The 18477-nt window shown below is 34.4% G+C and overlaps 2 protein-coding genes across 7 annotated transcripts in view; one reads left to right on the forward strand and one right to left on the reverse strand.

Annotated features, from left to right (window-relative positions):
- LOC144564815 (profilin) overlaps window positions 1–6891 on the forward strand; it is a 96417-nt gene extending 89526 nt beyond the window's left edge. For 3 of the 5 annotated variants that reach the window (XM_078314420.1, XM_078314419.1, XM_078314421.1), the window contains exons 2-4: window positions 4516–4648; window positions 5570–5707; window positions 6507–6891. In XM_078314420.1, the coding sequence (XP_078170546.1) occupies window positions 4526–4648; window positions 5570–5707; window positions 6507–6641 (396 nt within the window). In that variant the 5' untranslated portion in view covers window positions 4516–4525 and the 3' untranslated portion in view covers window positions 6642–6891. Of the gene's footprint in view, window positions 1–4418; window positions 4649–5569; window positions 5708–6506 lie in introns of those variants that run through there. The other 2 variants (XM_078314418.1, XM_078314417.1) reach the window with 2 other exon arrangements.
- A 326-nt stretch (window positions 6892–7217) lies between these two features.
- LOC144564813 (E3 ubiquitin-protein ligase CCNB1IP1 homolog) lies at window positions 7218–12919 on the reverse strand. Of its 2 annotated transcripts, XM_078314411.1 has the most exons (10): window positions 12782–12919; window positions 11952–12018; window positions 11740–11847; window positions 11457–11529; window positions 10999–11044; window positions 10880–10910; window positions 10254–10509; window positions 9073–9230; window positions 8392–8572; window positions 7218–7451 (listed from the first exon to the last, which is right to left on the reverse strand). In XM_078314411.1, exons 3-10 carry the CDS (start codon window positions 11807–11809, stop codon window positions 7445–7447), a joined length of 822 nt encoding a protein of 273 aa, XP_078170537.1. In that variant the 5' UTR covers window positions 11810–11847; window positions 11952–12018; window positions 12782–12919; the 3' UTR covers window positions 7218–7444. The 2 variants fall into 2 exon arrangements, with proteins under 2 accessions (XP_078170537.1, XP_078170540.1); XM_078314414.1 differs by lacking the exons at window positions 11740–11847; window positions 11952–12018; window positions 12782–12919 and adding an exon at window positions 11633–11736.
- Between the last annotated feature and the right edge of the window lie 5558 nt (window positions 12920–18477).

Genomic DNA, 18477 nt, shown 5'->3' on the forward strand with positions numbered 1-18477 from the left:
GGACATGTAATTGATTTCTACTATGACATCGAAATACCAACACTATTAATTCATTTTTCTATATTATTTTTAATTAATTTCTATAAATAAAAATTCTGCCACTCATGTTCAATTTTCGCAACATGTTTTATTTATGGGCACAATATTTTCTCTTTTCAGCTTGATGACAGCATCCGCAAATTTGGCATATTTAATTTGAAATTTTGAAGGCCACTTGGTTTTGATATTCTTTTTCTTTTCTAAAATGGAATATTCTCTTTGTGTAAACATCACATTTAAGGTTGCGTGAATTATAAAATTTAGGATTTTTCTGAACGGGTAATACTATTTTTTGTTAATTTGTTCAGGCTTTTTCATCAAAGAGCGTGCGTCACATACTTGTAAACATCAACCTTGTGTTTGTTGCTATTCATACCGAAATTTTTAAATATATCATAACCTCAAAAAAGATAAACCAACGTTTTCTGAAAATTTTGAATTTTAACACGGCCTCATCCTCTAAGATGCAGCCACTTTTCTACGGGCCATCTAGGGGATGCAGCCACTTTTTTTTTTTTCGTCTCGTGCAGCAGTTCAATCTGAAAGAAAAAAAAGGAGTGGCCGCATCTAGGGGATGCGACCCAAAAAAAGGTTGCCGCACCTACGAGATGCGGTCGTGTCAAAATTCGAATTTTTCATAAATCGTGATTGTTTGGTTTATTTTTTTTTTGGGAGCATAGTATATTTAAAATTTTTGGCTATTCATATACGAAATTTAATTTCATATGTCGTATATACTTTAGCAATTATTAGCATCCTGTTGTGGGACACTATTATCTAAGGGTGTCAATGGCACTCTTTTATCGGTTTATCTAATTTGTATCATATTCAATAGGACATCTTACATGTAATTTTTTTTTCGTACAGGTACAGATAAATATTTTTTTTGTTATCTAAACGGATAAGGGTACAGATAAGATCTATTTTGTATCCATTATCCGATAATTATATAAAAAAAGAGGAGGGATCAAGTTACAACAATTTTTAAATTACAACAAGTTACAACAACCATTTTTTTACATTTTTAAAGTCTAAATCGACAATCCAAACCGTTAGATGTGATCTCTAAAATAAAATGTGCTTGGAGACCAAATTTTATATTTTTTGGAATTTTTTTACTATTTATTAAGATGGGTACAAAAACTAGTCAAATTCAGACCATTGAATTTTGTACCCATCTTAATAAATAGTAAAAAAATTCCAAAAAATGTAAAATTTGGTCTGGAAGCACATTTTATTGTGGAGATCACATCTAACGGTTTGGATCGACGATTTAGACTTTGAAAATGTAGAAAATGGTTGTTATAACTTGATCCCTCCTCATAAAAAAATTATATATATATTATATGAGTAAGGCTAGGGTGTGACATGCTCACCAAGAAAGTTTGGTGAGCATAACTCCCAAAGTATATCAGATCGACGTCAAATGCCGAATCCAAACTGTTGAAATCCATGTACTTCATGAGTGATGCATATACATGCAAAATTTTGAAAGTTTCGAGTTTATTTGCTACACGGTCAAGTGGTCAAAGAAATGAACATTTTATTATAAGTTATTTTATATATTCAATTTTTATTGTTTCATTGGCCACTTGACCATGTAGCAAATAAACTCGAAACTTTCAAAATTTTGCATGTATATGCATCACTCATGAAGTACATGGATTTCAATGGTTTGGATTCGGCATTTGACGTCGATCCGATATACTTTTGGAGTTATGCTCACCAAACTTTCTTGGTGAGCATGTCACACCCTAGCTTTACTCATATTATATATATTAATAAGCATTGAAAATAGTACTTTAATTGATTTACTTGCACTTAGCATGATTAGAAATTCTTTTTCAATAAAGTACTATACATGTGTGAAATGGATGTATATGTTTTATTGTTTTATTTAATAAATAATAAAAATAATTATTATATTAATATTATCTGTTATTTATCCACTACTATTTTGTTATCTGATAACTATAACGGATAAAGATAAGATACATATAAAATAATTTGTAACGAGTAAAAATAAAGTACAGACAAGGACAATTTGTAACGAATACATGTATGAAAATACTTCTACTTGATCTTTACCGTGACCGTTGACACCCCTACTATTATCCTCCATAAATAATTAATTTTTTTTTAAAGTTTGTTGTTCTTCCTTCTTGCGAGATGTTATTGTTCTCCGTAACGAGATACAGAGGTACGAAAGACAGCGTTGAAGAAAAAGTACTAAAGCGACTTCTATAAAATCAAAATTTATAACATTGTTCATTAAATTTTGTAAATTTTATATGGATTAATATTTTTGAGCTCCTCTAATAAAATAAAATTACATTACATTTGATTTTTCAATTCCTCTTAATCTAAATTTTCTAATTCTGCCCTTGCCCATAACTAATTCAAAAGTTTTAACGTTTTAGTTGAATACCCATAACTAATTCAAAAGTTTTAACGTTTTAGTTGAATTAATTATGAACTTTGTTATGCAAAGTACATCCAAATTATGAAGAAAAATGAGAATAATTTTGAAAATTAAGTATGATCCAGTCAAGTAGTGGCCGGAATTTCTATGGGTAGCCAAATTTTTTTACTGGTATGAACAAATTGCAGACTGTCATGAATTAATCAAATCATACTGTAGACTAGACAGGAGCAGACAATTTTTTTTTTCAGAAGTAGCAACCCTATTATACATAGACATATACCGATTTTTAAAATATAGAGATAAGCAGTTGTCTATCCCACTGTCTACTCCTAGTTGAATGTCACTCTGCTGCTGAATCTAGTTGTCTGATGAACTACTTTTTTGTATGGAAAATTATGTATTTAAAATTTGTATTTATTGCTGAAGTAATTTGGAAATTTTCACCTTTTATCTCCTGCTGAAGAAAAAATGACATCTCATACTAAAATAAAACTAACATAATTTATATTTATTGCTAAAGTAATTTGAAATTTTTCATCTTTTATCTCCTGCTGAAAAAAATGACATCTCAGATAGAACTGACATAATTTGAACAGCAAATAATGATCCGATTTTGTTTCATAATATAAAATAGGCCTTACTCTATAAAATAAATCAAATTCATAACATAAAATTCTTTTATATTGACAAATAATGAAATAATACAGTCATTCCAACTGTAGTGGCCGAGCCGAAAAAGGAGATCCGGTCTTAGTGATTCTTTTGGATGAATTGGGTTCCTGAAAAGTTTTTGACCATTCCCGGTTCCTTTTATTTAATATCCTTGAAACATAATAAAATGATGTATCTCACGAGTAGGGGTGGCAATGAATCAAACCGAATTGAATTTATTTTAATTTGAGTTTGAGTTTTCATAAGATTTGAACTGAATTGGATTTGATTTGTTTTTAATCGAACTAATTTTGAATCAAATTAATTGCAATCTACACATTTTTCGAATCAAACTCAATCGAATTACAAACTACACATTTGTTTGACAACCCTAGTTGAGTAAAGGTTGGAGGTCAAGTCACCCAACTATTTAATACCCTTGTAATACAATAAATGATTTCCTTCATCTGGGTTTCGAATCCATGACCTCTCACATAGAGACCATGTGCCTTTGCCACTAGACCAAAGACTAGTTCTTATTGACAACCCTAGTTATACCGGTAGTTTATGCATTAGTTTTTTTCTCGCGGGACAAAATTTACACGGTTTCCTTTTACCTTTCATGAATTTACACTAATAGATTATGAGCTAGTTCAAGATTTTCTTACCCTTTACATTGTTGGATTGATTAAAATCACGGCATGGACCTAGTCAAATGGAACTTAATCCATTATTAATTTGTTACGCTCCTGAAATATTTTTCTATTATAAGTTACCATTATATTAACAATTTTGAGCTGTGATATAAGTTTGATTCCTGCATTATTAAAATTAATGGTTAAATCCATTAGTTGTATTATTTGAAATTCAAATCTAAATAGTTTGCTAATCAATTTCGAATGAATTATACCCAGTCTAAGTTTGATTTGAATAAAATTCGAACCAATTGGATTTAATTTGTTTCAAAACAAACTAATTTCGAATCGAACTAAACTTAAATCAAACTCAAATTGAATCATAAAATACGAATTTTTTTGCCACCCCTACTCACGAGCCACAATTCAAATTATATAAAAATTCATACAATATATATCACGAGCCACACATCAAATTATAATATAATATTATATTTATCTATATAATATAATTTAAAATATTTTTTGTAATAACATTATTATATGCAAAAAATATAAAACGATGATAATATTTTTTTTGTAAAATTTTGCAAATATTCGATATGTACGGATATAGACCATGTGAAGAATAAATTCCCGTTTTCAAGTGATATATAATCCCGTGGCATATAGATAAGTAGAAAGAATCAAAGAGAGAGAGGCCGCGTAGAATCGAAGCAGAGTTTAGAGAGAGAGAGAGAGAGAGAGCAAAAAAAAAAAATAATAAGAGAGAAAGATGTCGTGGCAAGCGTACGTCGACGATCACCTGATGTGCGAGATCGACGGTCAATATCTGACCTCCGCCGCCATCTTCGGCCACGATGGCAACCCCTGGGCTCAGAGCCCCAACTTCCCTCAGGTATCGGAGTTTTACTATTCTGTTTCATTTTTCTACCGATTTTTACAACACTTACAGAGTGTAGTAATCTTGATGCTTTCGTCTTTAGATCAAACGGAGGGTGTCTATAGATTGTGCTGTTATTCTTGTATAGATCCGGATCTGATTGTTCGTCAATTTCTTTGCTTGAATGTCCGAGAGATTAAAAAGTTTTTCAACTTATAAGAAGAGATCCCTGGAAATGTTTTTTGTGAAGTATCCAGATCTCACTTGAATTGACTAATTTCAGTGTTCATGTTTGAAATAGAGCAGTTCAGGGCACTATGGCCCCTTACTCAAGTAACTAGTAGTTTGGTTGTGATGTGAAAACCTTTTAACTATGGTTGAACCTATTGCTAAAATAGGACACGATTGATGGAAGAATCTACTCTTCTTACTTTTTTCCCATTTTAGGGAAAAAAAGTAGGATTTCAATTTGCAAGGTCAAGGTTGGAGTCAAGGGTAGTGAACTAGTAATGGTTGGCTTCATTAATTTATTTGCTGATCCAATCATTGCCTAAAGCTCCATCTTATTAAAAATCTCAGTAATTAATTACCAATAACTGTAAAATTTCAGCTATTCTTTCCTGGGACTGTTAACTAAATCATAAAGGCATATTAGTAAATACAAGAATCTAACTGTGGCACATCAGTGTGGGTATATCCTTTTATGTTGTCTTACATTTAGTCAAGTATAGCAGCTTATACTTGATTATAGGCAAGATATTAGTGAGTTTGCCTAAATTACAATTGTGTACATGTACATAGTTCTCAGGTGGTTTAATAATAATCTTATTTACTTAGCTGTGGTACTACTTTCTGGAAACTTTTAATTGTAGAAAGAAGAACTGTTTAATGTATTAACATTTAACTATGTTTTCGTTTTACTGTGTATGTTTCTAGTTCAAGCCAGAGGAGATAGAAGCGATAATGAATGAATTTAATGAGCCTAATACTCTCGCACCAACTGGTTTGTACCTGGGAGGTACCAAATACATGGTTATTCAAGGTGAACCTGGTGCTGTCATTCGTGGCAAGAAGGTTCTCTCTCTCTCCCCCCCTCTTCCAAAACTCTCTCTCTCTCTCTCTCACACACACACACACACGTGCGTGCATGCATCCATGCTTAGGCATTTTGAGCTGATCCAATCTGCTATCGTTGCTTACTAAGCTGCTATGGGTTTGTTGCTTTCTGATTAGGGTAGCTTGCTTTGGTAGTCATTTGCAGTTGAAGTCTCTAAAGCACTTATTTTCTTTCATATATGTGTTTGAAAAGAAATTAAGGCAGGTCACCTTGTTTGGGTATTATCATAAGAAAAAATGACTGAAGTGACATATTTGTTGGGGCGCATAATGGTGTGGCATTTTTAGCTGATCCAATCTGTTGGCTCCAATATGATTTGCTCTTTATTTGATGTCATGGCATCACTATTATGGAAATTTTGGAAACGGCAGCAAATTTGAGCTCATACTGTTACTGTTAGTAGTTTCTAGTACTACAATTTCTAGAATTGATTGGGTATCTTCTTATACACTAGTGAATGCTTTTGATCTCAGTGCAAGATTCTGAATGCACTGGACTAAACAGTAGAAGGTAATTTAACTGAACGTGCTGGATTCTGAGCGCATAGATTTGAATCATGCAAAATTTACATTGGTTAAATTTTGTGTCAACGGTGGCACAATTGGAAAACATGTTGCAAATTATGTTCTTTGCAATTTTCCTGATTTTAATTCCTTTTTTTAACCTGGGTTACCTTTGAAAACTTCTCTATTTTTATCTGATGGTAACTTGGTTATCTAAATATATATATATATATATTTTTTATCTAATGACCAGGGTCCTGGGGGCATAACTGTGAAGAAAACAACCATGGCTATAATAGTGGGCATTTATGATGAACCGATGACTCCCGGCCAGTGCAATATGATCGTAGAGAGGCTTGGTGACTATCTGATTGAACAGGGCTATTGAGTAATCTAATATATATTTGGGTCTTTCTGAAAGATGTCTCAACCCAAGCTTATTCCTTGCATTTGCCAGTCTAAATAATTTATTAGCTTGTGTCCGTTGTGATGTTTTGGAAAAAAAAAAAAGAAACATAGCAGTTGGGCTGCTGAACATCCCTAGGACTTGTTTGTAATTTTGAATTTTGTTGGGGCTGTGTTGGTGTTTTCTGTTTGCCGATAACAACTATCTATAAGTAATTTCTGGTGGGCTGAAAGTATTTATCTGGTTGAATTGTAGATTATAAAGCTTGGGCAGAAAATATTTATCAGTGATGAATTTGATAAAAAAATATATACTTCTGTTCTGCTAGGCATATCAAGCGTGTTATGAATAATGGTTATAGAAGACATGTTAAACGAGCTAAGGAATACTTTGAATGCTTCAATTGAGTAGAGGAGAACTCTGGATTTAGAAAAGAAAAAAGATAACACAATTAAAATGATAATACTAAAATGCTTTAAATGAGTAAATAAATCATTGCACAAAAGAAAAAAGATCCCAATATTTAAGGAGGAAAACTGCAGCCAAATTACAGCACTGGTGAAAATTGATCCATTTGACAGCAATTACAAAGCTATTATAATACAACACCTAACAGCTATTCCAAATCAAATTCACCGTTCAATTTTATCAACAACAACTAACACAAAATGGCTCGGAATTATTATCAAATCATCTCCCCACTGTACAATCCGTGTACCATTGAACTGAGAATGGTTTTCCATAAAAACAGAAGTCCAATTCTGTCCCAGATTCTCGTGGCAAATTTATAACCTACAATATAGTATTAGGCATGCCAAGAGTCAGTAAATATACAATGCTAGAAGTCAGTAAGTGATGGCAGGGAAATTTCCAAGGTAAGTAATATGACAATAGTACAAACTCAGGCACTGGCCCATATAAGAGATACAGTTAAACTAGTTTTCCGTATTAATATACTTTTCAATACAATGCAAAATTGGGCCTGGAATCATTTTTGAATTGAGACCACATATCACGTGTGCTAACCAATAACACACTCTTTATTTAGTTGAATAGATTCCCAGTCCAGTCCACTAAAATTTGAAACAACTATTCTATATATATCGAAATTAGAGTAGAATTAGGGTGTTCCTGAGTTCACCAAATCTCTTTGTGAACTCAACTCTAAAATCTATCGGATTAATTTCAAATAACAAATTCAAACTGTTGAAACCCGTCTATTTTACAAGTGTTGCATCTACATGCAAAAAATCTAAACTTTTGAATTAATTTAGTATAAAGTCAAGCGGTCAAAATTAGAAGGTTTATAAATTAATTTTAATGCATTCATTTTTTTAATTTTTTTTTACTTTTTCTCTATAAAAAATTAATTCAAAAATTTAATTTTTTTGCATGTAGATGCATCGCTCGTAAAATAAACGGGTTTCAACGATTCAGATTCGTCATTTCAAGCCAATCTGATAGGTTTTAAAATTGAGTTCACAATGAGACTTGGTGAACTTAGGAACACCCTATAACTACTCTCGAAATTAACCCTCTAAAACATAAACACCAAACCAAAAAATAAAACAATCCCCTTTACTCCCTATTTTCTTGAAATAAAAAAGAAACTCCTTTCCTCTTCATTTATCTACCACATTAGGTGATTTACAGGTTTCCTAACTTAAGAGTTATCCCAGAAAATTAAGAGAAATACAAAATATATTAGTAAAAGAAGAGAGAAGGCAGTTACGTAAACAGGTTCTTGTGACTGCGTGACATCTGTCTGGACCCAAAGGTAGGGCCTCTTCGGCTGCTGGTCTCACCTGCTGGTGGGCCCATGTTGACAACTGAGTCAGTGTCCAGTTCAAATGGCCCAGGGTTCGTTTTCCTTGAAACCTGTGGCCATATCTCCTCTTCTCTCTCCCTCTTTCCTGTTGAAGTTAAAAATTAAAGATTTTACACATGCTACAAGTCAGGTGTGATGGTAAGTTGTAGATTGTAGAATGAGTCAAATTTTGAAAAATACCCGGGCCGCTAACTTTGCCAGCAGGCAAGATTGGGCCCGATCCGCTGGCAAAGTTAGCGGGCCAAATCCGGTGCTGGCTCTTATCAATCTGGTGGTGGCTTTGGCCAGCTAACTTTGCCAGCGGGCAAATTGGGCCGACCCGCTGGGAAAGTTAGTAGTCCGGGTATTTTCTGAAATCTGACAAAATTGATGGTATGGGTGCAATTTTGATTTTTCTTTATACTATTGATAAATAATATCACTAGAATGAGTGAATCTCTCAGAAATACATGTTGCCAAATTTTTTTGGCATATAAAAAGAGACTTTAATTGGGCAATATAAAGAACTAACCAAATCTCAGGTTCAGTAGTGTGGCTAAATGTCAGGTAGTCAGATTCAAATATTATGCTAGTGAGAGAGTATACCTTGTCTCAGCATGTGCCGTGAATCCATGATGTTGATACCAGAGAACAAATCAGGTTCAGGTCGTGCAAATGACTTATTAGTAAGAGTTGCTGAGCGTTTGATAGATTCGTATTCATTTCTTAGTTGGTCATGCATTTCTTCTAGCTTCCTCTTTTGCCTATTTAATTATTCAGAATAGACATACAAAAATGCAACAATTGTTTCTGTTAGAGAAAAATGTAATTACTCTGAAGCTAAGTATCTAACAAAATATAAAAGTTTTTTTTTTGTAATTTATGCCCCGCATTTTACTGAATTCAAAACAGTACCCTATGTTGTACTGAATTTGTAAACAATACCAAACATTTTACTGAATTTGTAAAGAAGAGACTACATTATGAACTCACAAATTAAAAAAAAAAATTCAAGAATTCTAAAGTTCATATTTGCAGGAAATAAATGACGAAGGATACTTTATCAGAAATTCCTGACCATAGGTTTTTAATTTGTTCATTCTTCCCATAGACTTACCTTTATTCTTGCCTTAACCTATGCATTAAGAGCTGTGAGTTAAGCAAAACCTAACAGTTGTACAATTATCAGGAGTAATCCACCAAGCAGTTGTACAAGATGATATAATAAGATAAGGAAAGAACATGATAAATCATGCACATTTTACTGAAGCTCTTTATTGTCCTGTGTAAGATTTTTCATACCTTTTCTTGAACATTGTACTCTTTAATTGCAAAGCTGTGCACTATTTGGGATTCATTGTACAATTTGAGTATTAACTGAGACCCAATCCCCAAATTACTTAAAACTAATACCTTAAATATAGAAAACATAGGCGATTCTCAGTTCTCCTTGGAAAAAAGAGTGAGGCATATTTGTGAGAGATTCCGTTCACAAAAAAGGGCAACTACACCATTAATACTAAATTTGCACATCTCCTAACATTACCTAAAGGTTCTCTAAATTTAACTAAGAAAATTCCTCCAAAACTAGTTCACATAATTTGAAATTAACAAAGTGTCTTGGGCTTGATTTAAATTTAATTAGAAGTCAGAAAAAAGAGAGGAAATAGATATTTAGGGCAAACTTGAAACAAAAATATAATGAAAGAATGAAAATAACAATATCATTTACAGATTAGAAGATTTGAAATAGTGATGTTATTGCAAAAGAACGAAAAAATGATCACCTAGATTTCTCGGCATATTTCTCCTGAAGCTCTTGCTTATCCTTTGTAAGTGCATCAACCTCTTGTTGCATCATCTGACATCTCTTTCCCATCTTTTGATACGCAGTATGTACCTGTTCCAATTTCTCAGTAAATTTCTCTTGCATTGCCTCACATCTCTGACGATACTGGGCCACCACCATGTTCATCTTGTGCTTCATCTCCAGCTCCTTTTGCCCCATGTAGAACATAATACTCTTGTACATGCTTTTCATCACTATAGGTTTTAGTTAAGTCGAGAAAAATAACCATGAAACTCTACTTAAAATTTAGCTTTAGGTAGAAATATGCAATTAGATCTAAAAAGTTCATTTATTTATTAGTTTCTGTTGCAAATCATTTCGTTTTTTTCTTGTTGTTGAAAGATATTGGTAGATATATTGTCGCGGGGCTGTAATTTGGGCATATTTGCTTAAAAAGACTAAAAGAGGAGAGTAAATTGGACAAAAATTAAAAGCACATATGGGTCTCCAGACAGTAATGCACTTACGATATCTATTGATGGGTCTAGTTTATCAAGGGATAAAAAATGATTTAATTGCAGTAATGAAAAAAAATAATTAAAAAATTGATATTTCTCAGGATACATATCTGTGGAGATATCCCAACCATTGCCATCTGCAACACAAGAAAACCCAATAGAAGCAGGTAAAAGGAAAAAAAATAACATACACACTTGTTATAATATAACAAAATTTAAGCTTACATTCATGCTCTCATCATCAGGGTTAGTATGCACAGGTTTCATAAGGCTGCAAACACAAAATGAGTTTGAAAAGAGTTCAGGAAAAAGGAAGTAAATTTTAATGCCTATGCCACAATAGAACCTTAAAAATATGATATGTAGAAAATCAGATTGTCACCTGTAGCCCTCCTCTCTTGCAGTGCACTCAATATACTCGACCCTCCCTTCGTCATTTTTTTTTTTTTTCCTTTTTCTCTAGGGGCATATGTGATACTTACAATGTTCTTGTAGATATAAGAGGTTTTATCTTGTAGACATAAGCACGGTTTTCACATGCAGTTTTACATCAACAATAGCAGGTGCATATCTTACAATTAAAGGCATACATGATAATTCAAGGTTTTGTGAGGATACAATGAAGTAGCCCATAAATAAGCTAAAAGGAGATGTATTTTAATAGAAAAGTGGCATATATGAACCTTTTAGAAAGAACTTGATCGCAAATTGGGCATGCAGCATCAGTCCTAAGTATATTAGTAGCATCATCCTTGCCTTATGTTTCATCCCACCAAAAAAAAATGGATAAAATTGGATTAGTTTAGAATTTTTTTAAATCATGATATTTACAATTTCCAAAGAAAAAGGAAGCACCTACATGCCCTTTTGAATTGTGACCACTCCAAATGACAAAAGGACGATCATTGTTAAAAGGAGCTATGGGAGAAAAAAAAAAGCAAATCTGATACAAATGAGTTAGCATACAAAATAAATGGCCACAAGTAGTGGAAATAGCTTGGCCTTCAAGCTCCCTCCAGCATGCGTTGCACCTCATTTCACCTCAATGCTTCCACTTCTATGGCATTTCAGTAACTCTGTAAAAATGCAAGTTAGTAATGCTTTGTCAATACATGCCCAAGACTTTCATAACATGTAGGAATGCTAACTAATGAAAGGAAAAGCCTTTTGTAAATTACCCTCAACATTTTATGATACTTTGAACCCAGACACAAATTTCTGGACAAATTTGCAAGCATGGTCAACCTTAGATGGATATAAAGGAAGATTCTGTTAGATGTGATAATTTTTTTTTACCAAGTTTCAATAAACTAATTTTCCGAAGATTTTGATTAAGCTAAGGTGGAACAAAGAGTTTATATGTTTGATTCCAAGTAAAGAATCGGTATGAAAAGACAAGGGCAACATAGTCAATTATCTAATTTAATTCCCTTTCAAATGGTACAGTGCAATACTACAAAGAAATTGAGCCAATACTTGATTATAAAAAAGGGGATTCTTGCAGCACAAGTAAAAAATATCTTCTTTTTCTTTGAGGTCAGGTGGTGAAAAAGAAAAAAATATCATTACGTCCTACTAAAAAGTTACCTGAAATGCCAATCGGGCTATTTGAGTTCCATTTGCAAACATGAATCTAATAAAACAATTAACTAAAGTGCAGATTCATATTTTGTGTCATGTTAAGTTATTTCAATTAAAAAGATCCTTTAGAATGAGAGGAGCTTGAATTAGCGAGTTCAAAGTACCAAGAACAGTAGTAAATTGCCCAATTCACAGAACTTTCAAGCATACTATAATTTCAAAACCCTAATTTGAACAAGAAATTTAGTAGTATTATTAAAACATAAAATTAAGCCAAAAAGCTGAATTTGCCATCCAAAATCAAGAAAGGCAAAATGAACGCAAATAACTGAGGAAAACAGTTTATTGTTCACGGAAATTAGAGAAATGTTGGACCTAATAACCGTGAAATAAAGGAGAAATCCCAATCAAAGCGGAGAGCATTTACCTTGTGAAGAACGGAATTGAAGAGATCGAAATTCAACGGAGAATTCAGCGCTTAAAACCCTAAGTCCCGGAGGTCAGGCAAAACAAGAATTGCGCCTCGCACTTCTTCGAATTGTTTGAACAGCTTCCTTGAGAGTTGCAGTGAGAGAGAGAGAGAGAGTAATGGCGGATTGGCGGTAATAGAAACTTTTTCAAGTCCTGAGAACTGAGGAGAGTTAATGCACCTGAGTTAACTCAAATTTTGAGTTTGTATATGGACCGTCCGATCTTCTCAAGCACGAATATTAAAGGGAACCGTGCATCCCACCTCGGGCTGGATTGCCCTGGATTCTGATCGGACAGACGGGATATAAAATTAAAATTTGAGGTAATCCAGAGGATCGGACTAAATCCAAACTCTCTTTCGTGTCCCAAGCCACTGAATTGTGGGACCAACATACTCTTGGAAAGCGCATGAGTCGATAGATCACTGTGGGGTCCATCTGACAGCCTAATGCAAAAGATTCTATTTAGGGCGGCATTTACTGTTCACGTGGGAAAAAACAAATTCATTCAGACTGAATTTTTTTTTTTCCACGAGAACAATAATTTTTCAATTCAAAATTTCCCGTTCCTATTCTTATTCCTATTCTCAAGCCTCCGCCGAACAGGTCCTTAGAGTGTTGGACCCTATCTTACATGAATATGAATACGGCGATACGACAATTTTCAAAAATTAAGAATACGATACGTCTATTATATTTATTATTTTTTATTATATTAATTATATTATTAATTTAAATCTGTATTAAATATAAAAAATTCGGTAATCCAACTATATAATAAATATATTAGTTACTAGCTTTGATTAACAAAAGCGAAGTAGTGCAGTGGTTAAGCGCTATGTGGTGCGGTTCATGCGCGGTTCACGACTCTTCTGCATTAGAAAATTGTTCAGATCCGCGTATCCCGACCGTATCCACGTGTGTCGGAGGCGTATCGCTGCAAGTCAACCTGTATCAAGAGAGTAAGGATACGCCTATGTGGCGGATACGCCATATCGCGTATCGGACACGTATTGGTAACGTATCGGTAACATATCAAGTGCATATACGCACCTGATACGAATCCCAATGAGACGTATCTGAGTAACATAGGTTGGAACAAATAATCTGACACTTTCTGGTTGTTTCGGTCCAAATAGTTCTTATTTCTTCCACCGCTTGATTCGTGTCACGGCCTGAGGTAGATATTCTTTAAGATCCGTGCGAGCTAAATTGGCACGGATATTAAAGTTTTTTGCTCAAGGATCTTAATGCTAGTGTTTCCAAAAAGAGACGAGAGATACCATTTTTTATTTTTATTTTTAGTTTCTTCATCATATTTTATTTTTAATATTCTAATAATAAAAACTTGAAATTGATATATTAAAATAAAAGTATTAGATCTGATATTTTTTTTATATGTATATAAAAAATTATCCCCTTTTAATTTTGTTTTATATGAAAATAAAGCATTGTTAGTCAAACACATAATAATGTTGAGGATGCAGCATGAACCAAAGATAACGCTGATCTGGGGAATTCATGGTACTATACTTGTAATATGTGTTAAACCCAGTCACTACAGAATTTTTTATTTTACCAAGTAAAAAAAATATTTAATCGTTTTTTTAGAAAAAAATTTAACTTTTACAAAGTTCTTCGCAAGTTTAAACTATGGAACCAGAAGAGAGGTTTCGCATTTTAAACTTGCAAAATCAAATGATCTCTAAATAAAATATTATTTTAATAACAATTTTGCCCAACCTTAATTGAGCTTTTTTTTTTTTTTTTTTTCCTTTTCCATTGAGTCTAAAATGAACTCAAATCAAAGTAAAGTAAATTTTCAATCCAGATTATTCAGCCAAATTAAAAAAATAAAAAAACAAAACCTTGCCAGTTGCCAGAGTACCTCAACCCTCAATTATTATTTATTTTTATTTTTTTTACATTCTTCCATGAAGCCGAAAAGGGATTCTGTCAGGGCGGACCCAACCTAGTTTAAGGGGTCAACTGTCCCACCCTCGATTTTTTTATATAAATTTATAGGCTTGGTTTGACTTTGTTTATCTTTGAAATTTTATTTGGCTCTTCTAAATTTTTAGTTTGTAATTAATATTAAATTTAAAGTTAAAATTATGATATTTTTTTTAAATTCTAATTGGTAATTAGAATTAGAAGTTAAGAGCATTGAAAATTAAAAGTTACAACATTATTTTCTTATCTAATACACGATTAGCTAATAGATTTGAACCCGATTAACTATTCAAATCCAATTCATTATTTTTTTTCTCCTTCTTCACTTACAAAAATCCTGATTCGCCCCTAATTCTTGACTCTTGATGCGTAAGTTCGATACTTCGATCTCTTTATTAGAAAAGAAAAAGGAAACATGCAGCAATATTCCTAAATTAAGAAATGACATTTTCAACAACAAATTAAAACAATTACGCTACTTTCCAAAATTACACGTGATTTTTTTTAGCCGATTTACTATTACTGTAAGAGGTTTCAAGTATTTATATATACCGTACTTCTCTTCGATTTCCTAACCCACATTAGTTATTCCTTGAACCTTTTTAATCTAAACAAAACCATCTTTCTTCTGCAAGCCAAAATAACAATCTTTCTAAGCTAAAGTTGGTACCGGTATACCAACACCGGTTCAGCCGCAATATGTCGTCTTCGAAATTTCCAATCCAGTCAATCATGATGCAACAAGCTGGTCGTAAATGACCCATTACATGGTGAAATTAAGCATATTGGCCGTGCCATTTTGCTCGCCTGACGGCGATGTTATATATATATCAGAGGTGCATTTGTTTCTCCAGTTCTTGTCCTATGGGTGAAGTATTATGGAATCGAAATGATCGGCGTCTGAAATTGATAATGCCGAGAATTTTTTATCCTACCTTGGATACCTATTTCTGCCTCGTGGAGAGATCCAAGTATCCAGCAATCGGATTGAACGTATCGATCGTTCTAATATTGACTTGGTGCCAAGTTCAGAATATAGGCTTCGGAGCAATGTACCTGAAACGATACTTTCGCCTGAATATGACATGGCGAATCTACGATCCATTTGGCATGGGTTCATCAGATTGAAGTATTTATTTCAAACTAGTTAAGGATTATTGTGTAGCAGCTTACACAGGAAGTGGAAGCTCTCTTTGTCTAAATCAGTTTATTTTGTTTAAAGTTAGCCCATTGTTGGTGTACTTGATATACTTATTGTAATAGCTTTACTTTGTAATAGGCATTGCTATGGTCTAGAGTTGGAACTAGGCTTCTTTTCATGTACAATCACTTCTTTTCATATGGTGTTGGATCATTTTCCCCTTTAGGGTATGATCGGAATGTGAGGATAATAAAAGTTCAATTCATTTCAATTGAATAGAGTTGAAAAGAGATGATTTGGAATTGAATTTTAGTGATTAAAACGGTTAATTTAGAAAAAAGAATTGATTTCAAGATAAATTAAATTAGTCATAAAGTTTATCTTATTTACCGTGATGCCATTAGAAAGTTTTCCTGTCTTCTTCTCATTCAACTAATTTCTCTCCGCTCTCTCTCTCCCTTTCCCTCTCCACTGCTCCCCTCCTTCGTACCAGAGAAAGAGAGATGAATCAGCCAGCAAACATTTCTCCCTTTCTCGAGTACTCTCCCGCCCAGTTCTCTAGTCCAGAAACATCTCCTCTCCACTGCTCTCTTGCTCCAGCACAGCAGCGCTGCTCTAATCAAAGAAGACAAGGGTACAACGGACTTTCCACGTCAGCAAATTGAATTCTCGCGAAATACCTGCCTTTTTCCCGTGATTTCGCTGTAGGATTTAGAGCTCTTGAAATTCCGTCGAATCATTTCTATTCTCTTTTCTTTTTGGGTTCCGATCAGCAGATTGAGAATGAATTCTAATTCTATTTCTTGTTTGAGCGAAAATTACTTGTTCCGATCACACCCTTATTGTTTTACCTAATTTCCTTCCATTCCTCTCTTATTGTATTGCTCCTACTTCTTGCATATATCCATTTCATCTTTGTAAATTGAATTTTAATTTGTTAAGTGAATGCCTCATGTATGCTGTTCGTCTACCATTGAGATTTGTATGTTTTTGGTATATCTAATTTTGATAGGGTCTTTTTAGTAAAAAAAAATATAGAGAAATATAGGAACTCGGATGTAAGTTGGATGTAAGTTATAACGCCTATAGGCTCAAAGTGAACAAGTTATAAAATACAATTTATTTTTCTGAAATTTCACTTGGTATCAGAGCTTAGGAAACCCTAGCAGCCCCTTTTTCTCTCTGCACCGCACTGAGCTCTGTCAGGTCGGATCACTTGGCTCCGTTGAGCATTGTCTGAGCTCTGACGCCACTGATCGGGTCTGATCGGACTAGTTGCTGATCGGGGTCCGCTAAGCTCCGCCGCCTAATCGGACTGACTCTCCGCTCTGCCTGATTGGGTCTACTGAGCTCCGCCTGATCGAATCGACTCTCCACTCTGCCTTCTCCGCCACCTAGTTGGCCAAGCACAGCTAGAACAACCCTCCTCTAGCCGTCTTCTCTTCTTTCTCTCCTTTTTTGGCCGATCCTCCTTTTCTCTAGGCTGGCCAAGCCTAAGGTAGGTTCTTTGTGGTGATTTGGCCGGTGTGGGGGGCCTATACCCACAATACCCGAGAAGCGAGTTTGATCGGTTTTGAACTCGAATCTTGATACGATAAATCAAGATCAAGTCAAGAAAAAGAGACAGAAAGGGAGAGATGATGTGGATCTAGATCTTGAGAGCGCAAGATCAGATCTAAAGGAGTAGGAGGGATCCGGACTTAGATCGATGCGTGAGAAGTAGATCTAAGTCGGATCAATGGAGAAGGGAAAGGGGAGTGACAGTGGTAGAATGAATTCGTTGGCCGAGGCCATATCAAAGCTGAGCCCTGATGAGGTCTCGATCATGATGCGAGTCTTCCGTGTGGTAGCTAATGAGAGCGAGCCGAGGTCGCAGAAAGTTGAGCTATCACCCATTGGTACGAAACTTGATGGGCCAGCTATATATCTGAGCTGGTCACATCGGGTGCATCACACTCTAGAAGCGAATGATCTAGAGGGGTACTTGACCGAGGAGGAGAGCCGGATTAGGCTATAGGCTGGGGCAACGGGACTTTCAGCACTAGCGGTCTCCAACTGAGGTAACACATGGTTCAGGAGCGATCCTCGACGGTGTTACAACTGCGGTGAGGTAGGTCACCTGAAATAGACTTGTCCTAAGTCACCTAAGAAGCGATATGCAGGTGAGAGGGGCAATCCGGAGGCCGTGGTTGTGGTCGGGGTGGTAGGAGAGGTGGAAGAGGAAGCTACCCGGCAAATCTAATGGTAGTAGAGGGGCGAGAATGAGGAGATACCAAAGAGGAAGCAGAAATCAGCAGGTAATGGAAAGAGTGTGGTAGAAACATGAAAAATCTTACCCACAACCTCCACTACAAAAAGTTATGCTCTTTGTTACTAAACTAAAGTCTGAACCTTACTACTTATATTTGTGCTTAATAACTAGTTTTTGGAACAAAAATGATATTGCTCCTTATTTATTGTTGTTGTCTTTTGAGATAGAAAGATGAAAGTCTAACCCACAACCTCCCATACAAAAAAGTGTTGCTCTTTGTTACTAGACAAAGTGATAGCGGAAAATAT

Source organism: Carex rostrata, chromosome 13, assembly GCF_964058835.1.
Source record: "Carex rostrata chromosome 13, lpCarRost1.2, whole genome shotgun sequence".
In the NCBI taxonomy this organism is placed as follows: Eukaryota; Viridiplantae; Streptophyta; class Magnoliopsida; order Poales; family Cyperaceae; genus Carex; species Carex rostrata.